Below are 24,390 nucleotides of genomic sequence, written 5' to 3' on the forward strand. Positions count from 1 at the left end.
TCCCCGGCCGCCGGGAAGGAAGATGTACGGGCAGGGAGGCCTGCGGAGGCCTTCGGGGAGAGGGGACAGCTCTATCCCCCCGGGAAGGGATTGCGGGGCGGGCAGGTGGTTTGTCCCGCGAAGGATGCGTTGGGGCGCAGTGCTGCCAAGCCGGACGCGGAGCGGGCGGGCCCGGGGAAGGCACCTGCCCCCGCGATTCGGGGCCCCCCAGCCCCGGGGGTCAAGTGCTTTAGTGCGACGCTTTTAGTGTTTCCTTTCGGGTTATTTTAGTCCCCGTGGGATTATAGCGCGGAAGGAGCGCTTCTCTGCTCGCGGTCCCGCGGGACCAGCGGGCTCTCGGTCACCGGCAGCGCCGAGGGCGGCGGAGCTGTCATCGTGCCCCCTGTTTGGGGCTGCGCCGGGCCCCCGCAAACGGGCACTTCTCTCCGTGGCTGCTCATCGCCGGGCGCTGCGCGGCAGCGAGGCGAGCGGAGCTTTGAAATAAGTTACCAAAAATAAAGAAAAACACCGTGGAGGTTTGGGCTGGTTGTTTTTGTTTGGGTTGTTTTGGGTTTTGGCGAGCAGCCCCGGGGTGGTGTAACAACGGCATCCGTACCGATGGCAATGCCGGTAATCCTTTTGCGAAGCGGTTTGCAGCTGCGGGGATCCAGCGGGCAGAGCAGGCTTCGTTGCCCACCCCGCAGGCGGACTGACGGCGCGGCTCTTCCCGGCGGTGGAAACGCAACCGAAACCGGAGTCGTTTGATCCGATTTGAGAGCAACGGCCTGGGTCATCTGCGCAGAGTGGTTGGGGGGGGTGGGGAACAAAGGAGACGGGGGGAAATACAAGGAAAAGGGGCTTTCCGCTGTCGAAGCAGGAAAAGTTCAAACCTAATCGAACCTTTCTTTCGCCGGCTTCGGTTTTGGGACACATCTTGGCAAGCCAGCCCGCCTCTATTTGTTCGGTTTCGTCTCGTTAATAAAAACCAAACCAAAGCAAAGCGGTGCCTGACTTTCCCAGGGAAACTAGCCTCACCTTTACTCATGCGTGGGGTTGTGCCTAAGAAACGCGTTCCCTCTCGCTCGCAGGTGGTTTCAATATTCGAGCAGGAGCTACGCCTTAATACCTGGCGAAGGAAAACTAGTTTGCCTTTCTGGCGGCTCTCCGAAAAACTTTAGAGTTTTGGAATCTATTTGATAATAATAATTATGACGATAATTGTAATAATAATAATAATAATAATAGTAAAAAGATTTAAAGAAACTCAAGGCAAAGCTGCAATCTTCCGACCCGGGAGCCTGCTCAGAACGGCAACGACTGGTTTACGTGTATAGAAAATAAAATTAAAGAATTTTTTTTTATTGCTGGTTTTGCAGAGTTAGGTCGGGGCAAATGTGGGTGTTGTAGGGGAGAAGAAAAGCGCAAAAGACGCTTTTGGTAAATCGGTCCCTAAACTATTGTAGCGAATGATTGTATTCTTTAAAAAAAAAGAAGAAGAAAAAAAAAGAAAAAAAAAAAAGGAAGGTAATTCTATTGTGAAACACTTGCAAAATTACAAACTAGCCTTTACGGTGAAATTTGTGTGGAAGCAGAAAAAGTCCCCGGCTGGAAAACACGGTAAAAATCTATAAAATTACACTGTCGGTAAGATACTATTAATTAATTAGTCGTTGCTAATGCAGGATCCAAAGTGTCCTGGGCCCAGAGTAGCTCGGAGCTCACATAAATACATATGTTGCGTGCATGAGCATAGACTCATTTTCTTCCAGACTTATCCCAGGCTCATTTATCCGGGAAGGAAACACATTTCCTTAGGAATCATTTCCAAGAGGATGGACCCGGCCCCGATCGCGAAGAAATTTTTCTGCGCGTTTCTGGCAAACGTTTGGAAATCGCGCCGGCGAGCGCTGCGCCCTTGCGCTGATTTTTTTTTGGAGGGGATTGGGTAAGGAGTGGGTTCAAGTCGGAGGCGGAATTTAAGAGGATGGAGAGTGGAGGATGGATGGGTGGGTAGCTTGCGGGACAACCGAGCAGCGCCGGGTCGCGGGTACGGGCCACCGCGCTGCCAGCGCGCTGCCACCGCAGTTGCGCGCTGGCGGCGCGGTGGCCCGTACCCGCGACCCGGCCCTGCGTGGGCGTGTCGGCGGGCGGTACTGCCCAGCCCCGCGGATCGCGGATTGGGCGTGGGGAAGGAGAGGGCTGCTCCGGAGCAGGGAGTGTCGCTGCCAGAGAAAGTTTTGGGGAGGGGTGGATTTTTTTTTTATTTTTGTTTTTTATCCCCCAGTGCGAGGAAAGGGGGTTTGGTTTGGGTTTGTTTTGTTTGAGCCGCTCCTCGCCCGCTCGCTCTCTCCGTCTCGCCGTGGCTTTTGGAGACTTTTTCCTTCTTTTCCTTTCTCTGTTGTTTTTTCTTTTTTTGGGGGGGTGTAGGGGAGAGCGGGGTGGTGGTTGGTTTTCCCAACTTACCCCATCGGCAAGTGCTCCACCAGCCGTCTTTCGCCCCGGCCATCCCTCCCCATGCGCCCGGGGCAGCGGGCAGCTCCGCGGTGCGCACCCGGGAGCTGAGCTGCGGAGCGGCGCGACCCCTCCTCGAGCAGGATGTACACGGCCGGGTTGGCTCCTTTCTACGCCTCTAACTTCAGCTTGTGGTCAGCGGCATATTGCTCGGCATCGGGGCCGGCGGCCGGCGGCTGCTTCCCTCTGGACGCCGCGGCGGCGAAGAAGCCGTCCTTCTGCATCGCCGACATCCTCCACGCCGGCGGAGAGGCGGCGGGAGGACCCGCAGACAGCCTGCCCGGAGGTCCCGGCACCGGGATGCCGGCGGCGTTGGGAGCCGTCCATCACGGCGGTCCTTTCCATGCCACCGCCTCGCCGCTCCGGCCCACGCCCGTCGTGGCCCCCGACTCCCCCGCCGCCGCCGCTTTCCCGCCGCGCCTCTCGCCGCTCTCCGCCGCCTATCACTCCCACCACCACCGCCCCCCGCAGCACCGGTCCCCCGCGGCGGCAGCGGCGGCGGCGGCCGGCGGCGGAGGAGCCCCGGCCGCCGCCCGGCTGCCGGGCGGCCACACGCACGGCTCGGCGCCTGCGCCCGCCAGCAAGGACCTGAAATTCGGCATCGACCGCATTTTATCGGCGGAGTTTGACCCCAAAGTCAAGGAAGGCAACACCCTGAGAGGTAGAGAAATTGGCTTGCCCGCTTTCCGTGCTAGCGCGCTTGGTGCTTCTTTATGTGTCTGCTGTTGTTAGTAGCGACCCGCGACCTGAAAGCTTTTCGATCTAACCGAGAAAAGAGTTATTTAAAAAGCGTTATAAATCCGAGTTTCTGATAGCGGTCCCTAAAATAGCACAGCACCCCCGTGTGTTCCCCCCACTCTCCTGCCCTCCCCCCCCCCCCCCCTTCACGCCGGCCCCGCGCAGGGCAGCAGTCCGCGGCACAGGGCTTGAGCCCCCGGGAAAAATAGCGGTAGCATAAAAATAGCGAACGAAACGGGCCTCCGCTTCTCGGAGCGGGCCCGGGGTTTTGCCTCGGACGGCGCAGCCCATTTTAAAGGCTTTCGCTGCAATCCATCTCCCCTCGCTGCGTGTAAACATCCTGGCTAAGGGAGTGACTATACCGGAGGATGCCTGATTGCCGGGGCACGGCCGCCTCTCCCCTGGAGAGCCCTATGAGTTAGGTGGCGTCTGCCCGGTTTCCCCCACCAGCCAGGACTTGCTCCGCCCGGCCCCGGTCCTTGTCACTCGGAGCGTGCCGGGGTGTCGGTTTCGACCGCGGTATAACAGAGCTCTCCTTGTTCCTGTGCTCACAGATCTGACCTCCTTATTAACTACCAGCCGCCAAACTGGGGTTCATCTCCCCAACTTGCAGCCTTCCGCCGGCCAGTTCTTCGCGTCTCTAGACCCCATTAACGAGGCCTCTGCTATTCTGGGTCCCTTAAACACAAACCCAAGGAGTTCAGTTCAGCACCAGTTTCAAGACACTTTTCCAGGTACATCTCATCCCTCGTCGACCCCCCCGTGGCGCAGGGCCCTCCGTCCCGTAGTAGTCCACCCCCTCCAACTCCCCCACCCCACCCCCGGCCCATGTCCTCTCCTCCCGGAGGGACTCGCCAGGCGCTTTTGAAAGGCCAGGGCATACGTTTTCTAGCGAGGCTCAGATTTTGGGCGAAAGACGGGCTGCGTGGGGGGAGGAAGAGCTGGCTTGGAGCTGACCCAGAGAACCATCCCATTTAGTACAAAATAATAACCTGGGCCGAGAGAGAAGGGGCAGGAAGGGGGTGGGGTGGGTGGGGGGAGAGAAAGAAATTCGGGTGTAAAATCTCTCCCTCCGCGCACATGCTGACAGGAGTGTGCCGGCAGGCAGAGCCATGTTGGACCGGGCCTTCCCCGCACAGTGCAGCCCAGTCGTTAATCTGATCGATTTAAGGCTCCTTTTCAGGCATCGTTATTTATAACGCCATCTCCCTCTCTCTTTCCCCGTTATTCTTCCCCCCTCCCCGCCCCAGGTCCGTACGCAGTTTTAACCAAGGACACGCTGCCCCAGACGTACAAGAGGAAACGCTCCTGGTCCAGGGCTGTTTTTTCCAACCTGCAGAGGAAAGGTTTAGAAAAACGGTTCGAAATCCAGAAATATGTCACCAAACCGGACAGAAAGCAACTGGCGGCGATGCTGGGCCTGACAGATGCTCAAGTAAGAACGGCTTCGGTTTTATTTCATGTTACTTCCAGTTTAGAGCGATACCGGAGGGGGGTTAAGACGGTTGCAAAGTGTTTTCCCTTCCTTAATCGTTGGCGGGGCTGGCTGAGGAGCGGGACCTCGACCCGAGAATCTGCTGCACGCAGGTTCCGCGGCGTTTCGCGGCCCGGCGTGGAGCCTTTCGCGTTTCTTTAGGCCACCACTGAGAAGGTCGAACAGAGAGGAGAGCAGGGCCAGAGCAGATCATCACTGTGCCCCTCAGTGAGGCATAAATGGCTCGCTCGCAACTGCTGTGGGAGGCAGTTTAGGTCAAAGGAAGTAGAGGAGAACACACTATTTTTAATGTCCCCTTTTAATTTATTTTTTTTTATAAATCTCTCTCCGCGTTGTGAAATCCTTAGTTCTGGGGAAGTGAAAACTCTTCTTCAAACGGAATCATTCAACGCCACTCTGTAATGATTCCACTTCGAGGGCCCGCAGCGCGCAGAATTGTATAACGCTGTGGTTTCCTGGAAGAAGAAGTAGCAGATGGGGGGGGAGGGGGGGGGGAGAGGGGGGTAAACAACAAAACAAAACGGGGGCGTGGGGGGGTTGGCATTTAAACACGCGAACTAGGAGTAGAAAAGTAAAGCCACCTTAGCCCCATAAGGGTGCAGGCAGAGGGAGGTGAGGACGGCCCCTCCTTTTCTCCCCACGCCGCCCGCGGAAGGCGTTGGGGCCGGGCGGTGCGCGGCGCGATGCGGGCCATGGCGCCCGTCTGAGGGCGGCGCGGCCGCAGGTGAAGGTGTGGTTCCAGAACCGGCGGATGAAGTGGCGGCACTCCAAGGAGGCGCAGGCCCAGAAGGACAAGGAGCCACCGCCGGAGCCGGCGGCCCAGCGATCCGGCGCACCGCCCGCCTCCGGGGAGCCCGAGCGCAGCCCCAGCCGCTCCGAGGGCGACAGCGACAGCAGCGACGCCGACTCCCTCGACATGGCCCCCAGCGACACGGAACGGACTGAGGGCGCCGAGCGGAGCCTGCCCGTCGCCGGGCTCGCCAAGTCCTCTGGCAGCACTGGCCTCCCCTCTTCGCCACCGCCCTCTGCGGCCGCCGCCAGCCCCGAGCCGCGGAGCGGCCTATAGACGGGGCGGTCCGCGGCACCCGCGTCCGGGACCTGCGCGCTAATTTATCTCCTTTCCTCCGTCCCCGGGAGCGCCGCAAGGACGGCACGGCACCGACCCGCTCCCGCCCGCGGACAGCGCCCGGCCCGGGGCCAGGGGCTGAGGACGCTGGCGGAGCAGGGAGCTCCAGCCCCGGGACGGCTGTGCGTGAGGCGGCCGCCTTTTCCTCCACGCTGCTCGCAGGAGAGCGGAATTTCTCTTTTTTTTTTTCCTTTTTTAAAATTTTATTTTATTCTGCGTCTCCCGCCCCTTGTCTTCTCCAGGAAAATCAGAGCGAGGGACTCCGAGAACGTCCTCCGAAATCCCTCCTTCCCACTCCCCCCCCCCCCCAAACAAATCCCCCCAATTTACAATGTGAAGTATTTTGCCAACGTCTTCATCGGTTGCAACGTATTGCTTCGAATAATCCGGCCAAGAAATACTGCACTGACAAAATATATAAATATATTATATATATATCCTGTAAATAAAATGTTTGCTATGGTTTGTATAACCACGTCAGTCTGTTGACCAGGGGAGAGGGCTGGTAAGCCTGACCCAGCTTCCTTCACCCCACTCAAAGGAAGACACTGTCATCGCCTTCAAAGCCTTCTCCTTTTTTCCCCCCCTTTTTTTCCTAGTTTTCTTTTTTTTCCCCCTCACCCCTTTTTTTTTCTAATGAAGGCGATGACAAGGACCGGATTTGATTACGCAAAATTGTGCTTCCGGTGAGAAAAGTTGCAAATTACATATGTAGATCCGCATGTGCGTACGTACGTATTATGTATCTGGCCAGGTGGCTTTTGGTTTTTGACGCAAGGCGAGACTGCGCTGCCTGACTCCCCGCGACTCTCGGGGGCGCTGCTAAGGGTTGCTGCGGCCGTTTTGGGGTGCGGGGGGGTGGGAGGGGTGGGCGTTTGCTTTGCTTCGCTTCGTTGTCGCTCCGATTTGCCGTGTACTTCTCCGCAAGCGAGGGGAGGTAATGCTCTCTGACGTGTCTGCGCGGCCCGGGGGGCGCGCTGTGACGTCACTCAGGCGCTGTGCGCTGCGCGGGGGCGGTGCGGAGGCCGAGCGCAGGACCGGGCCGCGGCGGCGGGCGGGAGCGCAGAGCCCCGGGGGAGGGGGGCCACGGTGGCCTCTCCCCCTCCCTCAGCGGGTGATGCGGGACTGCGTGCCCCCCCCCGCGGGAGGGAGCGCACGGAGCTCCCGGGGAGTGCGGCCGGGCGGCTCCTCCGGGGTTCCCTTGGGGTCCAGGCCGCGATCCGCCGGCTGCACTTGTGTTCATCGTCGGCTTCGCTGCTCGGAAAAACGCAAAGCGCCGCGATGCTCCACGCTTCGTTCCCCCGGGGGCACAAGGGGAGGAAGGGGGGGGGGGGCTTCCCCCTCGTCCCTTCCCAAGCAGCATGGATTAAAGTGAAACCCGGAGCGGTGAGAAGCGCCTCTCCTTGCCCAGGGGGAAGCGTGTGTTCTGCCTCTGGGATGCCTGCGAGGCCCGAAGCGGAGCAATTCTGCTTACAAATACGCGCGGGGCAGGGGAGGCCTGATCCTGCTAGGGAGGTTAAGGTGAGGGAAAGCGAAGCCGTCCTTCCTATGGGGCGTGTGACACCGTTAGAGGGGGGGAGGCCGAAAAGTAAAGCGAAGGACAGAAAAATTTCCTGTGCCGTCCTCCGGAAACGTGGAGGTGGGCGAGCTCCTGTCCCTTGCCTGCTACTTCCCTGAGGGCTCAGGCGAGAAACCTTCCGGGCCCGGGGCGGGGGGAATAGTTGCCCGGGGACACGCTCCTTGGGGCCAGCCTTGCTAGCAGGGGCACTCCGGCCGGAGCATCGGCTGCGGAAGAAGGAAATCCCGACAGCATCCCCCGACACAAGCCCTGGGGGAAAAGGAGCTAGGGCAAACGGGAAGCCGACGGCTTGCTGGGCAAAAAGGCGACGGGTGAAGCGGTAACTAAGGTGTAACCGAGCGGGCAGAGGCTCCTTCGGAGTCACAACGGGCCGGGGGATGCCCAGGGGTGCGCGCCCGGGGCGCCGTCCGAGCCCTGCTGGGACGCGGGAACGGGCGGCATCAGGAGAAGGACCTGGAAATGACTTGTGAACCGGTTCTGCCTTTAAGACACTGTCACGGAGGATACGGGGGGTGTCACGGCTTTTCGGGGCGCTGGACGGGCTCTGTAGTTGGTTCCAGCCCCGAAAGCCGTTCCTAAGGCCGCTGCTGCGCCTGTCAGCGCGGGGGTTGATGCAAGGGGTTGTAACTTCTAAGAGCAAGGGAGGCTGTCGGACACATATCCAGCGAAACATGACTGTTTTCCTCCGATAAACCACCGTGGTGCAGCTGACGGAGGCGCATGAATTTGTTCGCCTCCTGTTTTTGTTTCCTAAAGACTAATCCGTGAGGGGGAGAGGGCGGTGAAGTGACTTTCGTCAGATGAGAAAGGAAAAATCGGGAAAGTTTCTTTTCCCTTGGATTAGTGGAATCTGCGCCTCCTTCGAGTGCAGGGTTGGCTGCTCAGGGGCAGGCTCCCCACGCCAGGCCTTCCCAAATAACGGAGAGCATTGCCCATCTGAATTCCGGGTCGGCGGGAGAGCAATGACAGCGCCTTTCTGGCACCTTTTTAAGACAGCGCGGCAAAAAAGGAGAAATTAAGAAACCGAAAAAACAACCCCCAGAACGACCGCTACTGGGACCTGGGAGGAAGATGCTCGGATCCGAGTGAAAGAGCTGGGATAAAATTCCTTCTCCCTGGCCTTCATTTTGTCTCCCTGCCCCCGCCCCCTCCCCCGCCTCCAGGCTCTGGTGCTCCGCGTACCTCGGGCTTCTGCTCTGGCCAAGCGGAGAGCCGGGAGGGTATTTGTTTTCCTTTCCCCCAGGGACAAGGGGAAAAGGAATCTCTTTTCCGCATCGTTCCTGTCGTGCGCGTCCTCCCACAGGTAGAGCAAACCCACGAAAACGAGTTTGGGGACAGATGCGCGGCTGAAGAGATTTGTGCACGTCTCGACAGGGAAGGGGGTTTGCCCACTACTGCTTGGCTGCAGTTGCTACAAAATGTCCCGCAGAAAAAGTCGAGACAATGTCGTGACTGCAGACGGGTCGATCGCCGTTCATGGGTGAAATCGACGCGTCCGTACCGCAATACGACACCCACCAGGAACAGGTCCTGGGGTTGCCCCTCTTTTATTTGCTTTAGTAACGCCTGATAACACGAAAGTCTTTTGATGCTGGTTATTTCTGAAAGAGAAATGCCCGAGCCCACGATTCCCTCGCCGATCCGGTTCTTGGACGGTCTTTCACCTGGGGATCGCATCTTTTCGGGAGATGTCTTTGCCCCCTCTAAATCCGTTGTCAGACAACCCCAAACCCCTTGGGCTGCAAACACACGCTGCAAAGGGTCTATGTTGGCGCGGCAACCCCTGCCCGGCGTGGGCCAGGGTCCCTTCGGAAGGGCCGGGAGGTTCTTCCCCGGCACTGCCCGGTTCACGGTGCTGCCCTCGTCGCCGCGGTCCCGGCCAGACCAGGCTCTCCGGCACACGCCCACTCCGCTTTCCATTCGGAGATTTTTTTTCGGGGTTATTTCAGATGAGAGGTTGTACGAGAAACCAAGAAACAGGAGCACACAGCCGCACGGAGACCTGAGGTTTCTCTGCCTCCTCCCTGCGTGGCATGTGTGGGAAATCGGATTACTGATTAAGCGGGAGGCCTCTCCCTGCCGCTCCCACATCCCAGCCCCGTCTGCGAGCATCCACACCCGCAGAGATGCGCAGCCGAGCTCCTTCCCGAGGAGCAGTTTAACAACAGCCCCCTCCTCCCCTCCGGCTCAGCATTAACAACTTCAACGAGATCCTTCTCGCCTGATTCTTTTATCAAAATCCTCCCGTTTCTGAAGAGACTCGGGTCAGCCTCCGAAATAACAGCCACGTTAGAAGGGGCAAAAAAAAAAACCCAACAAAAATAACCCCCAAATCACAACAACAATAACGCAACACAGGCGCGATAAGCTTTTAAACAAGCCATTTAGGGTGCAAAAAGGTAAGGGGGGGTCCGCCGCGGCACCACTGGGTCGACGCTGTCCCCCCGGCAGAGCCCCACCGGCGCGGGGCCGGCAGCAGCGAAACCTGAGTTCGCCTCCCTCGTTAGCTGAGCGAGACCGGCCCCGCTCCTTAGGAAAATATTTTTATTTTTATTTTAATGTCGGGTTTAAGCTGATGTCTTAAAAATTAATTGTTTTCAGACCCCGGTTCGCTCGGCATCGCCGTTTCACACTCAGACGCATACAGAGCTTTCCCTGCAGTTCATGCCTCGGGACTGCCTGGCGTCGGCAAGACAAACTGCAATCTCCGAAATGTCAACTTTTGCCACAATCTCGACTAAAAAACCACCCCCTTCTTATTGCTGTTGAGCCCTCATCAGAAATAATGGCTGTTTACACAAAACCTTTATTCACTTTCTTAAATAAACACCAGTGAATTCAAATAAAGCAAACCCTCAGCTATAATTCAAGCACAACGTTTGCTGTGTGTATTCTCGGCTGAGGACCTGGAGAGACTCCTCGGACAGAAACACGAAGTTTCCTTTCATAGTCCACCTCCGTTAGCTAAATATTCTAGCTCACCTCGGCCGAGTTTATCCTACCCCAGTTTTCCTTTTTGTCCTCTCTTTTTTCGTTTTCGCCTCAGCTGAAGCGGAAATATTTCATCTATTCTCCTCTGTTCCCCTTTACAGCGATGAGGTCTGGATTCTTTTCTTATAAAACCAGTCTTACAGAAGCCCCTTGTCTCCTCTTTCACAGCCCCATCTCGGGGGCATGGGGCGGGCCGCGGCCGGGGCTGCCGCCGTACCGGGACCTCCCGCAGCCCGTACGGCCGAGGATAGTTGGCGGGATGAGGGTGCTCCGATGGAAGGGGGGAGGAGGTGGGTTTGATAAGCCCGGCGAGGCGATGCCGAAGTCTCCTTTATTTGAAAGAGCCGTGTAGAAATGGAGTTTGCGCAACCCCAAAAGTTCAGCCAGGTGGGGGGTGGGGAGGGAAGGGAACGCGACGCAGGCCCCGCTCGGCCATCGCCCCACGGGGGAAGGGAGCCCGTCCCTCCGCGGTGCGGCGAGGGGAGGGCTACCCCCCTGTTCCCCTCACTTCCCCTGCTCCCAGGCCGGTACTCGCGGCCCCAGCCCTAATGAGATCCATTAAGCGTATTATTGATGTGGAGGTTTGCTGTGAGGTCCTGGCTGGAGGGAAGCGGAGCTCTGCTGCAGATACAGGCGCTCTGATCTGCACCACCTGGCTGAAACCAGAGAGCCGCCACTTCATTAATGGGTTTAGCCTTTGCTAATTGGTGTCTCTAGGAGCTCTGCCAAATTCTGCTCCGAGTTCTTTGGAGGCAGCATTTGTTTTTCCTTCTGCCGGTGACATTCGTTGACGGCAATTAGACTCGGTACCACTTCTGCGCCGGCGGGCAGTCCGAAAGCCTCCGAAGAGGCGAGCACCTCCTACCCGCTGCTGCTTCCATCACCACCATCACCATCATCGTCGGAAAAAGAAACGCCGTAGGTAAACCTCGAGGTGAGGGGGCCCAAGCCAACCTCCCCTCTCGTCCCGGTGATGGCTACAGCAGGTGACACGATCAGAGGTGGGGCGAAAGGCTCCCTGTGACCCTGGGTTCACCTGCAGAAAGCAAGCGCAGGGGCGGCCGAGGCTGCCCCTGCCCGCCGGGGCAACGGGGAAAGCGGCCGCTCCCCGCTTTCCCTTCCGCCGGGCCGACCCCAGGGGCCTGCGGGCTGCCGAGGCAGCCGATGCGAGGGAGCCTCAGGGGCAGTGCCCGCGGCTGTGCCAGCCCGGAGCCGCCGCGGCTCTCCCCAGCCCGGAGAAGCGGCGCCGCGGCCGAGCCCCTTTCGCCGCCCGCCCTCGGGGTCAGCTTCGTCCCTGGCCCCGCGGGCCTGACCGGGTTTTCGGGGACTCAGATGGCCGTAGTTAATGAAATCCGCTCACCGCAAATCACAGACCTCTGCCATACGCTATAATCAAATTTCTGCTTCCCTTAAAAAACACAGACCACCCTCCTCCACCCCCGTTCTCTAGGCAAACCCCAAATCAAAGGTTTCCAGCCATCACACCCCAGTTATGCCTGGTCTCAGGCCATCTTTCCCGGCCTTCGCTGCCATCGCCTTTTTTCTCCCACCCCACACACCGCGATGACCAGTGCCTTCTCCCTTCGGTGGCCAAATGAAGAGGCTGCCCGGGACCACCCTTGTCCACCTGGCCGCGCCAGTGAGGTTACCCCGGCTGCCAGCTTGCGGGTACGGGGGTGATGGAGGGTATGGGGATGCTTGAGGGGACGGAATGCCTGCACGGTTTCCTGCGCCCAGCAGCCGAAAAGTGCGTGGCGGGGAGGGGCGGGGGGATGGGGAGAGACGGACTCCACAAATCACGCCAGTACCATTTCCCGGGTAATGTGTCACCAGCCATTTAAGTCAACTATTCAGGGGTCAGAGACGGCTGATAAATCACGCCGAGCGGGGATTTTATCATCCTCACAGCACCGTTGTCACCGATCCCTGCTGACCCACTGCGAGGGCCGTGCCCCGGTACCGGCTCCGGGCGAGGCAGCAGCGCAGATGCCAAATTCGGAAGAGTTTTCTGCCTCCTCACCCCTTTTACGTTTTCTGACCCGAGCGGCAGCCCAAAGCCCTTTCCCTTGGAGAAACGGCGCCGTAGTCTCTCAGGGTCCGGGCGCTGCGCGGTGACCCGAGCATGAAAGTGGCGGCGGGGTTTATGGGGACGGCAGGAGGGGAAGGCCGGAGCCGGGGTTCTCCGTTTCTCCCTTTCTTCCCTTGGCCAAGGCACTCTCTCCCTTAACTCTACCGTGGGCAGGCTGTCTGCAGGCAGGGGAGAGAGGGGGAAGCGGGACCCTGCCCGGCCCAGTCCAATTTAAGTCGAGCTATTGAGGACACTAACCTCCTGCGGGACCGCTACAGACCTCCCGCCCCAGCTCCGCCGGAACCCCCGAGCCTCCAGCCTTCGTCCTGACCCCATTCCCGGAGAGCGAGAACGAGGAGCATGAGATGCTGCACGGGGCCGGCCCGAAAACATCGCGGTACAACTTGCCTCACCATATTATATCGCCAAGGGCAGATGCTGATGGGAAGGGTTTGGCCGAAGTAGCCCCTTCCCCAACCCGGGAGAGCTCCTTTCCGCCCCCACCCACTGGTGCCTGTGGGTTAGGAGTTGGCGTTTGAGCAAGGGTTTCTATTTTCGCTTCGAGCAAGCCCTTGGAGACATGTCCGGGAGGGATGAGAAAGGTGAAGTCCTGATGGCCTTCCCAGGGCTGCAGGGTGCCCCGGCCCCGCCGGCCCCCGATGTGTGTGTGGGGTGCGGCTCCGCGGCACCTCTCGGATCGGGCCCCTCTGGCTACGGTAGACGTGTTTATTTGTGTGCGCACCCCTCCCCATAAATCCCCACATCTATAATCATTATCTACATGGAAACTTTTGCCCCCTGCAGCCCACAGGACTTCCCTCCCTCCCCCTCCCCCCGCCCCCTCAGCTCTAGTTAGCGGTGATGATTTTAAAAGCATGCGATGATCTAAGCCCTAATACTAATATTATGCATCATTTGGACAGGATAACCATGCCACCTTGTCAAACGCTGCCTCTTTACACAACCCATTTGCTGCATCGCAGAGTCATAACGGCGGTGATGGATGGGCCGGGGACCCCCCCGGCGCCCCCCCGGCGAGGGGAGGAATGCGGGCGGGCGGAGCCCCCGCGCCCGCGGCCGGCCCGCACCCCGCCGGCGACAATTTATAGTCTGTATATATTTGCTGGCTCCAGATATCGGCAACGTAATGGATGGTTATATTTTATGAATCCGAGGCTCGGATCTTGGGACTCGGGAGTCCCTTCCTTGTATGGTGCACTCCTGTCTCGCCCTTAATCCGCCCGTCAGGCAATAAACTTCCCCGCTAAATGCGCCGGGAGATAACAGCCAACTTTTATTGATTGCAAGAAAATGCTCTAAACTAAATAAAGGGCTTTTATGAGGATCCCTGCGAAGAGCCTTTTCTCCGCAACCATTAAGCGCAATATCGACATTTTACTGTGTGTAAACTGTGAACTTGTTTAGCTATAAACGTTGGGGAGAGTGAAAGGCGGATGAAAAGCGAAACGCACTGGCGGTGTTTGCCCGAAGGAGCCGGGCTCGGAGGTGCCTTCTGGGCTGCAAACCTGGAGGGTGTAGGAGACCCATCGGGCTTCCCCCCAGTCTCTCTCTCTTCTCCCTTAATCAAGGCATCGGTGCGGGATCCTCTCCCCAAACTTAAAAACAGGGAGCGCCGGGGAGCAGCGACAGGGATGCTGAGAATGGGAAGGGAGGAAAGTAATTTCACGCAAGCGTTGGAAGGGGCTTGGGAAAGTTATAGGGCGTACCTGGAGGGGGCATGCGGTGGAGCCCACCCGCGTTTTAAAAGGATGATCGTGAGAGGTTGCTTCCCTTTCCTCCCGTTTCCACGGGCCTGGGTGGCGAGGGTTTGAGGAGAGAGGCGGATTTATTTGGGGCATTTTATTTTTTTATTCCGACCGTCAGAGGTGATGAAATTTCCGTCTCGGTGAAGGATGATACCGGGGGAGCTTCGGCACCGAGCGGCGGTGCCAGCGGTCTCCCGTGCAGCCCGGGCTTTGCCCCGGAGTAAGGCGGAGAGCTGCCCGGGGTGCGGGACTTGGGTCTCCCGGAGACTGCACTTCCCCTCCCCAGCCTAGGGCACAGAGCTCTTTGGGGGAAACCGGTGTGTTTCGGCCACAACACACACACCGAGGGGGGGGCGGGGGGGGCGGAGTGGGGGGGGGGGGGGCGGAGGCGCGGGGGAGGCGGGCTGCCAAAGGCATCGTGAAAAAACCCAAACACCCGTGGTAGGATCGAGCCCGGATTTTGAAACAGCAGCGATCCTTTTCCCTTTTTTTTTTTGTGGTGGCGGCTCTCAATACTTTGAGCACAATCCCCTCGTAAATTGCCCAAGATGTTCCGTGGCTTCATCCCTGTTGTCATTTCTGTCCGGCTCGGAAGTCGCAAACACATTATTTTCTCCCGCAACCTCGTTGCCAGCCCTGGAGAGCAGGGGACAAACGTTGGTTAGGGTCGGGTTTGTGGGTTTTTTTTTTCTTTTTCCTTCCCTTCTCGTTGTTCTGTTTGCCATGCTTCGGAAAGGCAACTGTAAAATCACTCAGTGTCTGCGAGCTGTATCGCGTTTTGGTGGAAAGCTACAGAAACGCCTCCTTCCCTGATGCTTCTCAATTAATTTACGAGTAGAAATGAAATGCTTAGTGTTCCCTCCGCTGTTTTCCTTGGGCTAAGGGAAACTAAGGGAAGATGCTAATATCGTCATCTTATTTTGCAATTTATACCCGCTGCCCAAACAGTGCGTATGTACAGGCGGAGGGGCAGGGGGATTCAGTTTCTTAAATGCAGCCCATATATTTCAGAGACGATTTCTTTCGACAGACAGTTGAGGGGTGGGAAAGCATGGCATGGAAAGAAATTCCTTGATACCTTGATAACTAGCCTTAGCTTCTCTTTTATAGCTGTTAAAACGTTGGCTTCCATTTAAATAAACAAACCGATCCAGAGCCATTTATCAGTTTTACAGGATGTCCCGGCAGCGACAGTGTGTACTTACCCCCCCACCCCCAATCCCGCGACCAGCATCCCTTCTGCCCTGCCTCTGCTGGCACCGTACAGGATTGCAACCCCCCACCCCTCCCAACCTGCACACGCTCTCCCCTCCAGCCCACAATGTGTTTACCCTTAACTTTATCTCTAATACACGTGGATCTCTCTGCATACGCATGTAATATTAGGCTGAAAACACGTGGCCGGCCTTATTACTTTTTTTAATTGAGGGGATTTTAAAAATTAAGTTATGGGGTTTTGGTTTGGTTTTCTTGGGGTCTTTTTTTTTTTTTTTTTAGCTGTAGGCTCGTGAGGAAGATTTAGCCCATTATCTGACAAGAACCAAACCCAAACAGAAAGGACATGAGGAGCATCGCTACTTGCCGAACTGGAAAACATTTGGAGGGTTGTTACTTCAGGTCATAACTTAATAGATGATTTATTCTTCAATCGGGAAAAAGCCATTAAGGTTTGCTTGGCTCTGGTCTGTGGGAAAAAAATTTCTTTGATTGAGTTCCCCCTAAAGACCCCCAGAAGTTTTCTCTCCTCTGTCATGAAGAGTCTGCTCTTTCCTGTCTTCCGGACGGAGGGAAGACTAGGACCTCGGGTGAAAAGCAGCTTTCCAGCATCTTGAATTTCACTTTGCATCTTTCTTCCTACCTGTTGATTTAATTTCTCTTTGCATTTGGGACCTTTCTAAATCCACCAAGAGAAAACTATGGAATAATGAGAGTGGTGCATCATCTTGTATCAGCTTTCTCCTCCTTGCTGGTGGCCAATATTGCAGCTTTGAAGGAAACAGCCATTGGGGTGGGGGACGGACGACAGATGGTTGAGGAGTGGGAAAGCATGGCATGAAAAGAAATTCAATCTGAGGAATGAGAGGAATGGATAAAAAAAAGGCAGGGCTGATGACTTTTTCATTGCATAGATTTCCTACAGGAGCAGTGGTTACTGATCCCTGGTCAGCTTGCTTATTTAGCGTGTTTCTGAAATACATGAGTTCCAAAGCTGGCCCGTGTTGCTGGAGTGTTCCATACTTCCATGGATGAGCCCCAGACCTGGCCCACAGCCTCACCATTAGAAAGGGGAATGTCTCCAGCCTGCCCACTTGCTGACAGTGATGCTAGGTTGTTGTGCACAATTTAGTGACTTGCTCCCCACTATATCTGGTGTCACACTGAACCCCAGACACCACCAGGCTTCAGCCGCAAGGTTGGGAATTTGATATTGGCTTAAAGGTAATCAGACTTTTCCCATTCAAATTTGCAGGGTGCTGTTTTAGGGTTCTCCCTGGCTGATGTGTAAGTAGATGCAGGTCAGAGGACCCTCTGTAGCACAGGAACTGGTAGGACATGGATGGGAACCCAGCATGATGGCAGTCCATCCCCATGAATGGTGGAATGAGTGTGACCTGGGTAGTCCCCAGGTCAGGGCCAGACATGTTGGTGAAGCCATGAGCCCTGTCTGGCTCTCCTTTAGTATGTGCCCCATGGACTGCTCCAAACCTCAACCTTCACTGTCCCTCCTGGGCCAGACTTCAGTAGGTCCCCAAACCCTCTTCTGCCGTTTTAGTCTGGGACTGGTGATGTGTTACCTCACAATGTAGTCGAGTGGGAATTTGTCCAGGCAGCAATGCAACCTCAGGGAGTTCCTGTTGTTAACACTGGGCACATCAGGAGCTGCCCTGAGGAATAAAGGGCATTCTTTCCTTTCATCCTTCAGTTTCATAAAGGTTGAGGCGAATCCACCATCTTTGCTTCTGTATAGATCCCTGCCCTTGCAAAGAGACTCACTGAAGTCAGCAATCCAGGAACACGCAGCGGTGAAAACCCACATTAAGATCAGTCCCAGTAAAGGTGGCAACTGCAGCTAGGGGTTTTCTGTGGGGGAAGTTTCAGTGCTGGACCTAAGTTTTACTGGTCTAATGCACCATGAGCAAGGTTTACTTAGGCCTGACTGTCCCGGGTTATTTGCCAGTGCTACAACCTGTGTAACCATGGGTGAGGCAGAAGAAGAAACAGGGCAAAAGGGAAAAGCAGTAGCACTGAGCCAGCTGAGGTAAAGCAGATTAAACAGATTGTGTTTATTTAATTGATTTTTGACCCTTTTTGACTTTTTGTGTTGTTGTGGGGCTTTGTTTTTTTTTTTTCATGTTCAAGTATTCTAAAGACGATTTACACAAGTCACAGCAGGTAAGATTTCCTGACTGACTTTGTTTAAAAAGGCTGGTATGGAGTAGTAATCAGAAAAAATGACTGAAATGTGAGCCTAGGCTCCTCCCTGCAGGAAAGAAATGCTAAGTGGGCATTTTTCATCTGTAGTTGTCTTTTTTTTAAAGCAGTTTCATACAATACTTCTTGTGATACCAGTAGTGGGTCTTGCACACATTTTCTCTAGCAATTATTTTATCTGTTGTTGCATTGGAATGTTGAAGTTTCTTCAGCTTTAGCTCTCCTAAGCCTTTCTCTAGTGAAGTAAAAGCTTTTGCTGTGGTACTAACTAGTTGTGTGCAAGAAATGGTTCATAGTGGTTTGGTGCCTAGAGCTGCAAAATGCGATCTGGAGACCATTTCCAACAGAAGTACGAATTGTTCCCCCCAAAAAAAGCCTTGCTAAAAGGCAGGACACACCTTCAGTAAATAACTATTTCTGTGAACAATTTTTATTTTCTCTCTTTCAGTGTTATTTTGTCCCTTGGAATGCAATAGTGACCTGAAACACTTAAGGGGATCATCCATGTGATTCTCAATAGGACGATGTTAGCTGAGAGAACTAGCGATGATGAAGTGATACATGAAACTTATTGATATAATTTTCTTTTACTACCTGGGAATGTGACATGAAAATGCATGGCTATCCCATCTATGCTTGGCTGAGATAAAGCACTCCCATCCATGGTGGAGCGTGGTGCTCCTGAGAGAGAATTATTTGTAACCTCACTTTGCTGATTGACAGATTCAGTTTGTTCTTGGTCCTGTGAAATGAATCCAGCTTTCAGCTGCTACATTATTTTTTTTTTCTTTTCTTTCCTTTTCAGCATGGACCCATTTGCTTGGTATAATTTCTCTCCAAATCCTGATTTTCAGCTTGCACTGTCAAGGTTAATGTATGAGGGCTGAGGTCACTCTGCTCATGGATGTGCTCTGCTGCAAGACCACAACAAAGGCTAGCACAGCACACGGGGTGCATTACAGTGAAAAACCACCTGTTGAAATAGTAGAGATCATGCCATTTTTTGACATGTGCATAGTAAAATAATGGAAAGATGGGCTGCCTGAGGCTTTCCGAAGCCAAGGGTGGTTGAAATCTTGACAGAAGAACACACTCCACTTCCATGCCTCTGAAATACAAAATATCCGTTAAAAGTGATAGACTTGAAGCCAAGGCAAACAATCTCATAAGCTAAACTTGAACACTTTCACTTGCAAATACTGATCTTGCGATGACAGATTCATTTTTTCCAGCTCAGGAAAAATTGTTTCTATTGCAGCCTTGCTGGAAATTACCCTGCAAGTGTAGGGCAGACCTCATGGCTATCAGCAAGGTGAGTCTACATAAGTATCATGGAATCACAGAATGGTTTTGGTTAGAAGGGACCTTAAAGATCACCCAGTTCCAACCCCCTTGCCATGGGCAGGGACACCCTCCACTAGACCATCCAATCTGGATGGTTAAAAGCCTCATCCAACCTGGCCATCAACACTGCCAGGGAGGGGATGTCCACAACTCAACAAGTATCTACAGGTTTTGACTTTGGCAATTGAAAGCAATTGAAAGCCCTCGTATTCTGTGTTTCCGTCAGATTCACAGATGTACTCTTTCATCTTCTGCTTCCCAGCTCAAAGGTTCAGTCCATACCCGGTGTTTCCCTCTGTAGCCTATTGTATTCTGACAGAGACTCACCTGCTTAGCTGATGGTCTCACTGACCGTGCCAGATATGGGGATGGATGGACCTGCAAACACTTTGTGTCCCACATCTGAAGGAAGGTCTTTAGCTATCTGCCCTGTATTTTCCAAGGGCACACAGACCCAGAACCATGGGAAGGATGGATGGCTACATAGAGGATGGGAGGAGAAGAGTGTGCCTTGCTGTGAAGTGTCTCAGGCAGACACAATGCCAGAGGGGATACTTGCTCTGTAGGAGCTCAGGGCAGCCTTGAAGCTGAGTACAAACCAGTAAGGCAGATCATCTCCTGGCTGCCAACAGTGTGGATTTGCATTATAAATCCCCAGCTTCCGCTTGCTTAATTTCAAAACCCTTTAGATTTCTTTGGCTAGGAGCAGATGCTTATTTATTAGTGAGTTAACCAACTGCTAGAGGCCTAAGATGCTCTCTTCTTCCTTGGAAATAGTTTTCTTGGTCTTGTGTGTGATTGACATTGGATTGCTCACTGAAGTATGCAGTGACTGTCCTTTTCACTACTTACCAGCCACAATGCCCCACTGCTGCTTCTGTGCTCTCTGAAAGTCTTCCAGGCTCTTGAGCACCATGGTGCAATGAATATTAAGAAACAATTTACTGCAGTGTTATCAGGTGGTAATTCCCGCCCCCCCTCCCCCCATATCGCACACCCAGAGCTGTCTTGCCACTCCTGTTCTCTGATTATCTGTGTTCACTGATAATCTGTGTGTGTTACACTGAGCTTTTTATTAAAAAAAACCAGCTGCTTTTTTACATAACCCCCCTCAGTCTAAAAAAAGGCAAACAATCCAATTAACCAACTGAAACTCCAAACAAAACCAGATGTGTAAATCAACAAAAAAAAGAAAAAAGGAGGGGGAGGTATACTCTTTCTTTCCCTAAATAAAATATCATGGTTCATTATGTCCGCATATATATGAGTGCTGAAGGAGGAGAGAAAAGTTGGTTTTATCAGGCTATTCCCTCATCGGGAACTGGAAAGATTCTTCAAAAACCTTGGGCCACTTTTAACCATGGGGTGATTGGCTTATGTGCAGAGGCTGTGATGGTCAAGAATCCCATGTCTTTGCACTCTCCCCCTTCCCCAGGCCCACTCATTCCCACCTCTAAATAGTATTTTTTTCCCACCAAGGGCATTTCCAAGACTTGTTTGACACCAGTTTGAAAGCTGCCCTGTGTACAGGTGTGATGGAGATTAAGGGGGTGATGCACTACTGCTGCTGTAGAAGCAGCACAGTGTGCATCACCCCCATCACCAGCAGCTCTGTGGCTATACATCTCCTGCCTGTACTGCCATATCCACTGCCCCACACGTGAGAGCTGGTACAAGGGTTGGATGCTTATGATCGATTCAAGAAAGACCTTGTATTTGTGTCTTTTTCCACTGCAGGCACCCTGTCCTGTAACTCTGAACCTCAGTTTCCTATCATTAGGTGTGGTGGGAAAAAGGGCTATTTAAATACTAGTGAAGACTGCATTCAGGATGCAGGTATGTTTTAAATTAAGGTGTGATTTTAAACTAATAAAACTAAACCTTACCAAAAGTTTTGGAAGTGTACTTACTTCAGTTTAAATTTGGGCCATTTTGGTTGCTCTTAAATCCTACTGTACATACAACTGTATTTTGACTCACTTTTAAACTAAAATAAAAATATTCAGACAGCGCTTTGCACAGCTGTTTAACAACTGTTAAATACATAAATAGACATCACGTACTAAAATACTGTGTTGATATGAGCCATATAAGCAGAAGAGAACAGAAATACAGTAGTCTTTATAACCCGATCTAATTTTGTGTCTAGACAAGCTTTACTCAGCATCAGGGTCTGTCTCAGTGCTTCTTAGTGGTTCTTGGGAAGAATACAGTTTTGGTAAGTGCAGTGTGGTCTTGCTTCCCAGTGTTATTATTTTTTTGTGAGCTGATGTCTCTAAGAAAAATGGGAAAAATATTTCCAGGACTGCCACCAGAGTCACGGGATGATTTTCCCATGGATCTGTGGGTACTCAGTAACAGGAAGTGTTGCTGAACCGAGGGAGAGGTTTGCAGCCTTTTTAGCACTATTAGTATCATTGATCAGCTCATGGGTGGTGGGATGCTTTGAAGGTGAAGGGAAAGATTAAAAGATGAGAAAGAGGTGGAGGAAGGGTATAATGCTTTCCCTTTTATCTGCATTTTTCTGTGCGAAAGTATAGGACTTCTGCCAAGGCCTTTATTTATTCGTTGCTATGAAAATCACTTTGTATCCTAGTTTCAACAACGTTAATATCTTTTTTTCAGTAAGTGATTATGTTTTATGGACAGTTTAGACTTATATGGAGGTGTAGTAATATGCTATAAAACTCTACACCGTAAGCTGTATACAGGACATATCAACTAGTCTAAAGTGATTACATTAATAAGAGAAGAGCCAATCCTTCTTACAATTTCATGTTACTGCAGATGAGCTCACTGCTCCTGAGGAAGACATTAAATCACATTTGTGTAGAAGGTAGGGGGACCTGCTATGTGACTACTGTTTCCAGAAAATATGATGCAGATTCAGACCTAGATCCAAGTATGGAAATTAGCTGGTGGGCCCCTCAGGCTTTTTGGCAACTCACATGCTATGGAGGAAGAAGAAACAGCTGCTCCAGCTATCACTGGAAAAGATGAGAGTGAAGGGAATGAAGCCTCACAAAAGGATCCAGGTCCCTCTGAAGGAGCTGCAGAGCCTCGGGCCGGTGCCATCATGGAAAGCTGTGGCGTCACCAAACGTGGCAATGAGCTGAGCTCCTGGTCCGGTATGTGCTGAAGCAAAGGAGGTGTTTGTTGAGGGGCTTGAGAGAGAGTGCACGGGGTGTCTCACGTGTGCATGCACAGACACGTACCTATGCCCCCCCCAAACCTGGCCAAGCATTCCTCCATCAAGGCACAAGATAGCAGCCCCTATGTTGAGGCTGGTTGTGACAAATCTGCATTGATACAATAAATAAATGTGCTGGAGGTTTACAGTTCAAACAACCTATGACGAGTCACCACAAATCAGCTTGTCATGTTGCCACCAGCTTTCCAATCAATCTCCCATAAAGGGCTTAGGCTCTGACTCCTTTCTTCAGTTTGCTTATTTTTGTGGGCTAACTGGCTGCAGGGGAGTCACTAAAGGATGACTGGACTCAGACCTTTCTGTTTTAAAAGGAGAGAGGCACTCGTAGACTTTAGTGGTAGAGCCCACTTGGAAAAAACAAAGGGATCAGGAGAAAAGCAAACAAAAGCTATCCGCCTCTGCACTAATGGTTTGGGTCTAGTTGGAACAGTCAGAAAGGCTTGTTCAAAAACTCTGTTGAAGCGGGAGAAGCTGTGGGCAGCGTGGCTGGAGCAGTTGTGTTGTACAATAATAAATGAAACCCCGTTTTGTACCCTTTGAATACTGTGTAGGTAATCCCTGTTGCACAAATCACCTTTTGGATTCCCTCACTGTTGCTTCTTTCCTTTCTGGCCTCAGCCTCACACCCTGCTTCTTGCCCCTGAGGATGCTCTTTGAAGAGGAGCTTCACTCACCCTAATGGACAGGCCCGGCGCAGAGATGAACCACCCTCCCCAGTGAGGCGGGTCTGTGCAGCTCCTGGTGGGTGCGAGGCCAGGTCCTGCTGACCTCATTTTGGCTCTTCTACCTCTCCTATATAGCTGGTGTCAGAAGGGGTCACTTCCTCTGGCTTTGACTGACCAAGGGGGTCTGTGCAGCCAAAACTGGTTGTATGCTCTGCACTCACCAGGGGCAACAAGTTCCTCTGCTAGCATCTTCGGTAGTTCTACCCTAAATACTTCAGAGCAAGGGCTATCCTTTTGGGTACACAGACATCTTGCCTAGCTGACTGGGTCCCTTAATTATGGTGGTCAAGGTGAACGTAGCCATAACAATAAAAACAATGAGAAGAACTCAGAAACAAAGCACCCAACTAGAGCATCATGCAGGAACAGCACAACCTCTTTTGCTGTTACCTTTACTGCCGTTCTGAACCGAGCTAATGGTTTCCATGTTTTTTCCACAATGACTCGCAAATGTTTTTTCCTGGTCAGCATGCTGAATGGCTGTTTCATTTAGCACGTAATCATTGGATTCATTACTTGCTACCAGGCACATTATGTTGCCTGTGCTCTCACTGAAAGGTGTTTGCAGTCTGCTGATTCACTCATAATAACATCAGTGTTGTATTATTATTAGTAAACAACAACAACAATATTAACATACTCCCTTCTCATGCTTTTCACCAGAAAACCCAAATTGGTCTGAATCCTGCTACAAAATTAATCATCACCAACTTTATCCACAAAGGCTGTAGTCCAAGCCCAGCTGTCTGGTTTCAGACTGTTTACCAGAGGCCCCCAGCGCTTTTGGTATGAAATGGTTTTACCCCAAATCCATTGTTTCGATTTAGTAAAGTGGTTTTCTACCTACCTAGCTCCAGTCTACATTTATAATGTTAGCAATCAGTAAAACCACCCCTCAGCCACAACTCACTCCCCTGTGCTGCATGTTGTCCGCTTTCCAGCAAAGCTGCTGCTGTAATGCCTGCTCCCAGCTATGTGCCAGGGCACTTAAGTTATCCCAGCCAATTAATTATACATGTTCAAAATCATATTTACTACAAATGATTCTAAGGGATTATCACCACATCTTAGTAGGTAGCTTTCATGCTGGCAAAGTCAGAAGTGGGTATATAAAATATTGGCTTTTAGATGCTTCCTTTCAAATATGGCTAAATTGAATTCCCATTCTTTTTTGTTTGTTTTTCCCTGTGCAATAGCGTCTTTTAAGGTCTCAGCAAGTGGTGTCAGGCTCTTGAAAATCTCTTGATCTCTCACAACTGAAGGTCTCCAGTAATCTATTAATTATTTTTCACACTTTTCCTTCACAGAATGCTTGATTTATTGTGCATTTTGTTTTGGTGTTTTTTGGGTTTTTTTTTTTGTTGTTTTTTTTTTTTTGTGGTTTGTTTTCAAAATAAATTTATTTAAGCATCTGTTCTGGAGTCT

The 24,390-nt window shown here is 52.9% G+C and overlaps 1 protein-coding gene across 2 annotated transcripts; it reads left to right on the forward strand.

Moving 5' to 3' along the window:
• Positions 1-2,574: 2,574 nt before the first annotated feature.
• On the forward strand, positions 2,575-6,530 carry HLX (H2.0 like homeobox; the record flags this gene model as incomplete). 2 transcript variants are annotated; one of them, XM_084261503.1, is made up of 4 exons in its annotated part: positions 2,575-3,151; positions 3,783-3,962; positions 4,479-4,663; positions 5,448-6,530. In XM_084261503.1, the coding sequence occupies 4 exons, from the start codon at positions 2,575-2,577 to the stop codon at positions 5,787-5,789; spliced, it is 1,284 nt and encodes a 427-aa protein (XP_084117629.1). In that variant the 3' UTR covers positions 5,790-6,530. The 2 variants fall into 2 exon arrangements, with proteins under 2 accessions (XP_084117629.1, XP_084117630.1); XM_084261504.1 differs by lacking the exon at positions 3,783-3,962.
• Between the last annotated feature and the right edge of the window lie 17,860 nt (positions 6,531-24,390).

Source organism: Gallinula chloropus, assembly GCF_964237585.1.
Source record: "Gallinula chloropus genome assembly, chromosome: 3".
Classification (NCBI taxonomy): Eukaryota; Metazoa; Chordata; class Aves; order Gruiformes; family Rallidae; genus Gallinula; species Gallinula chloropus.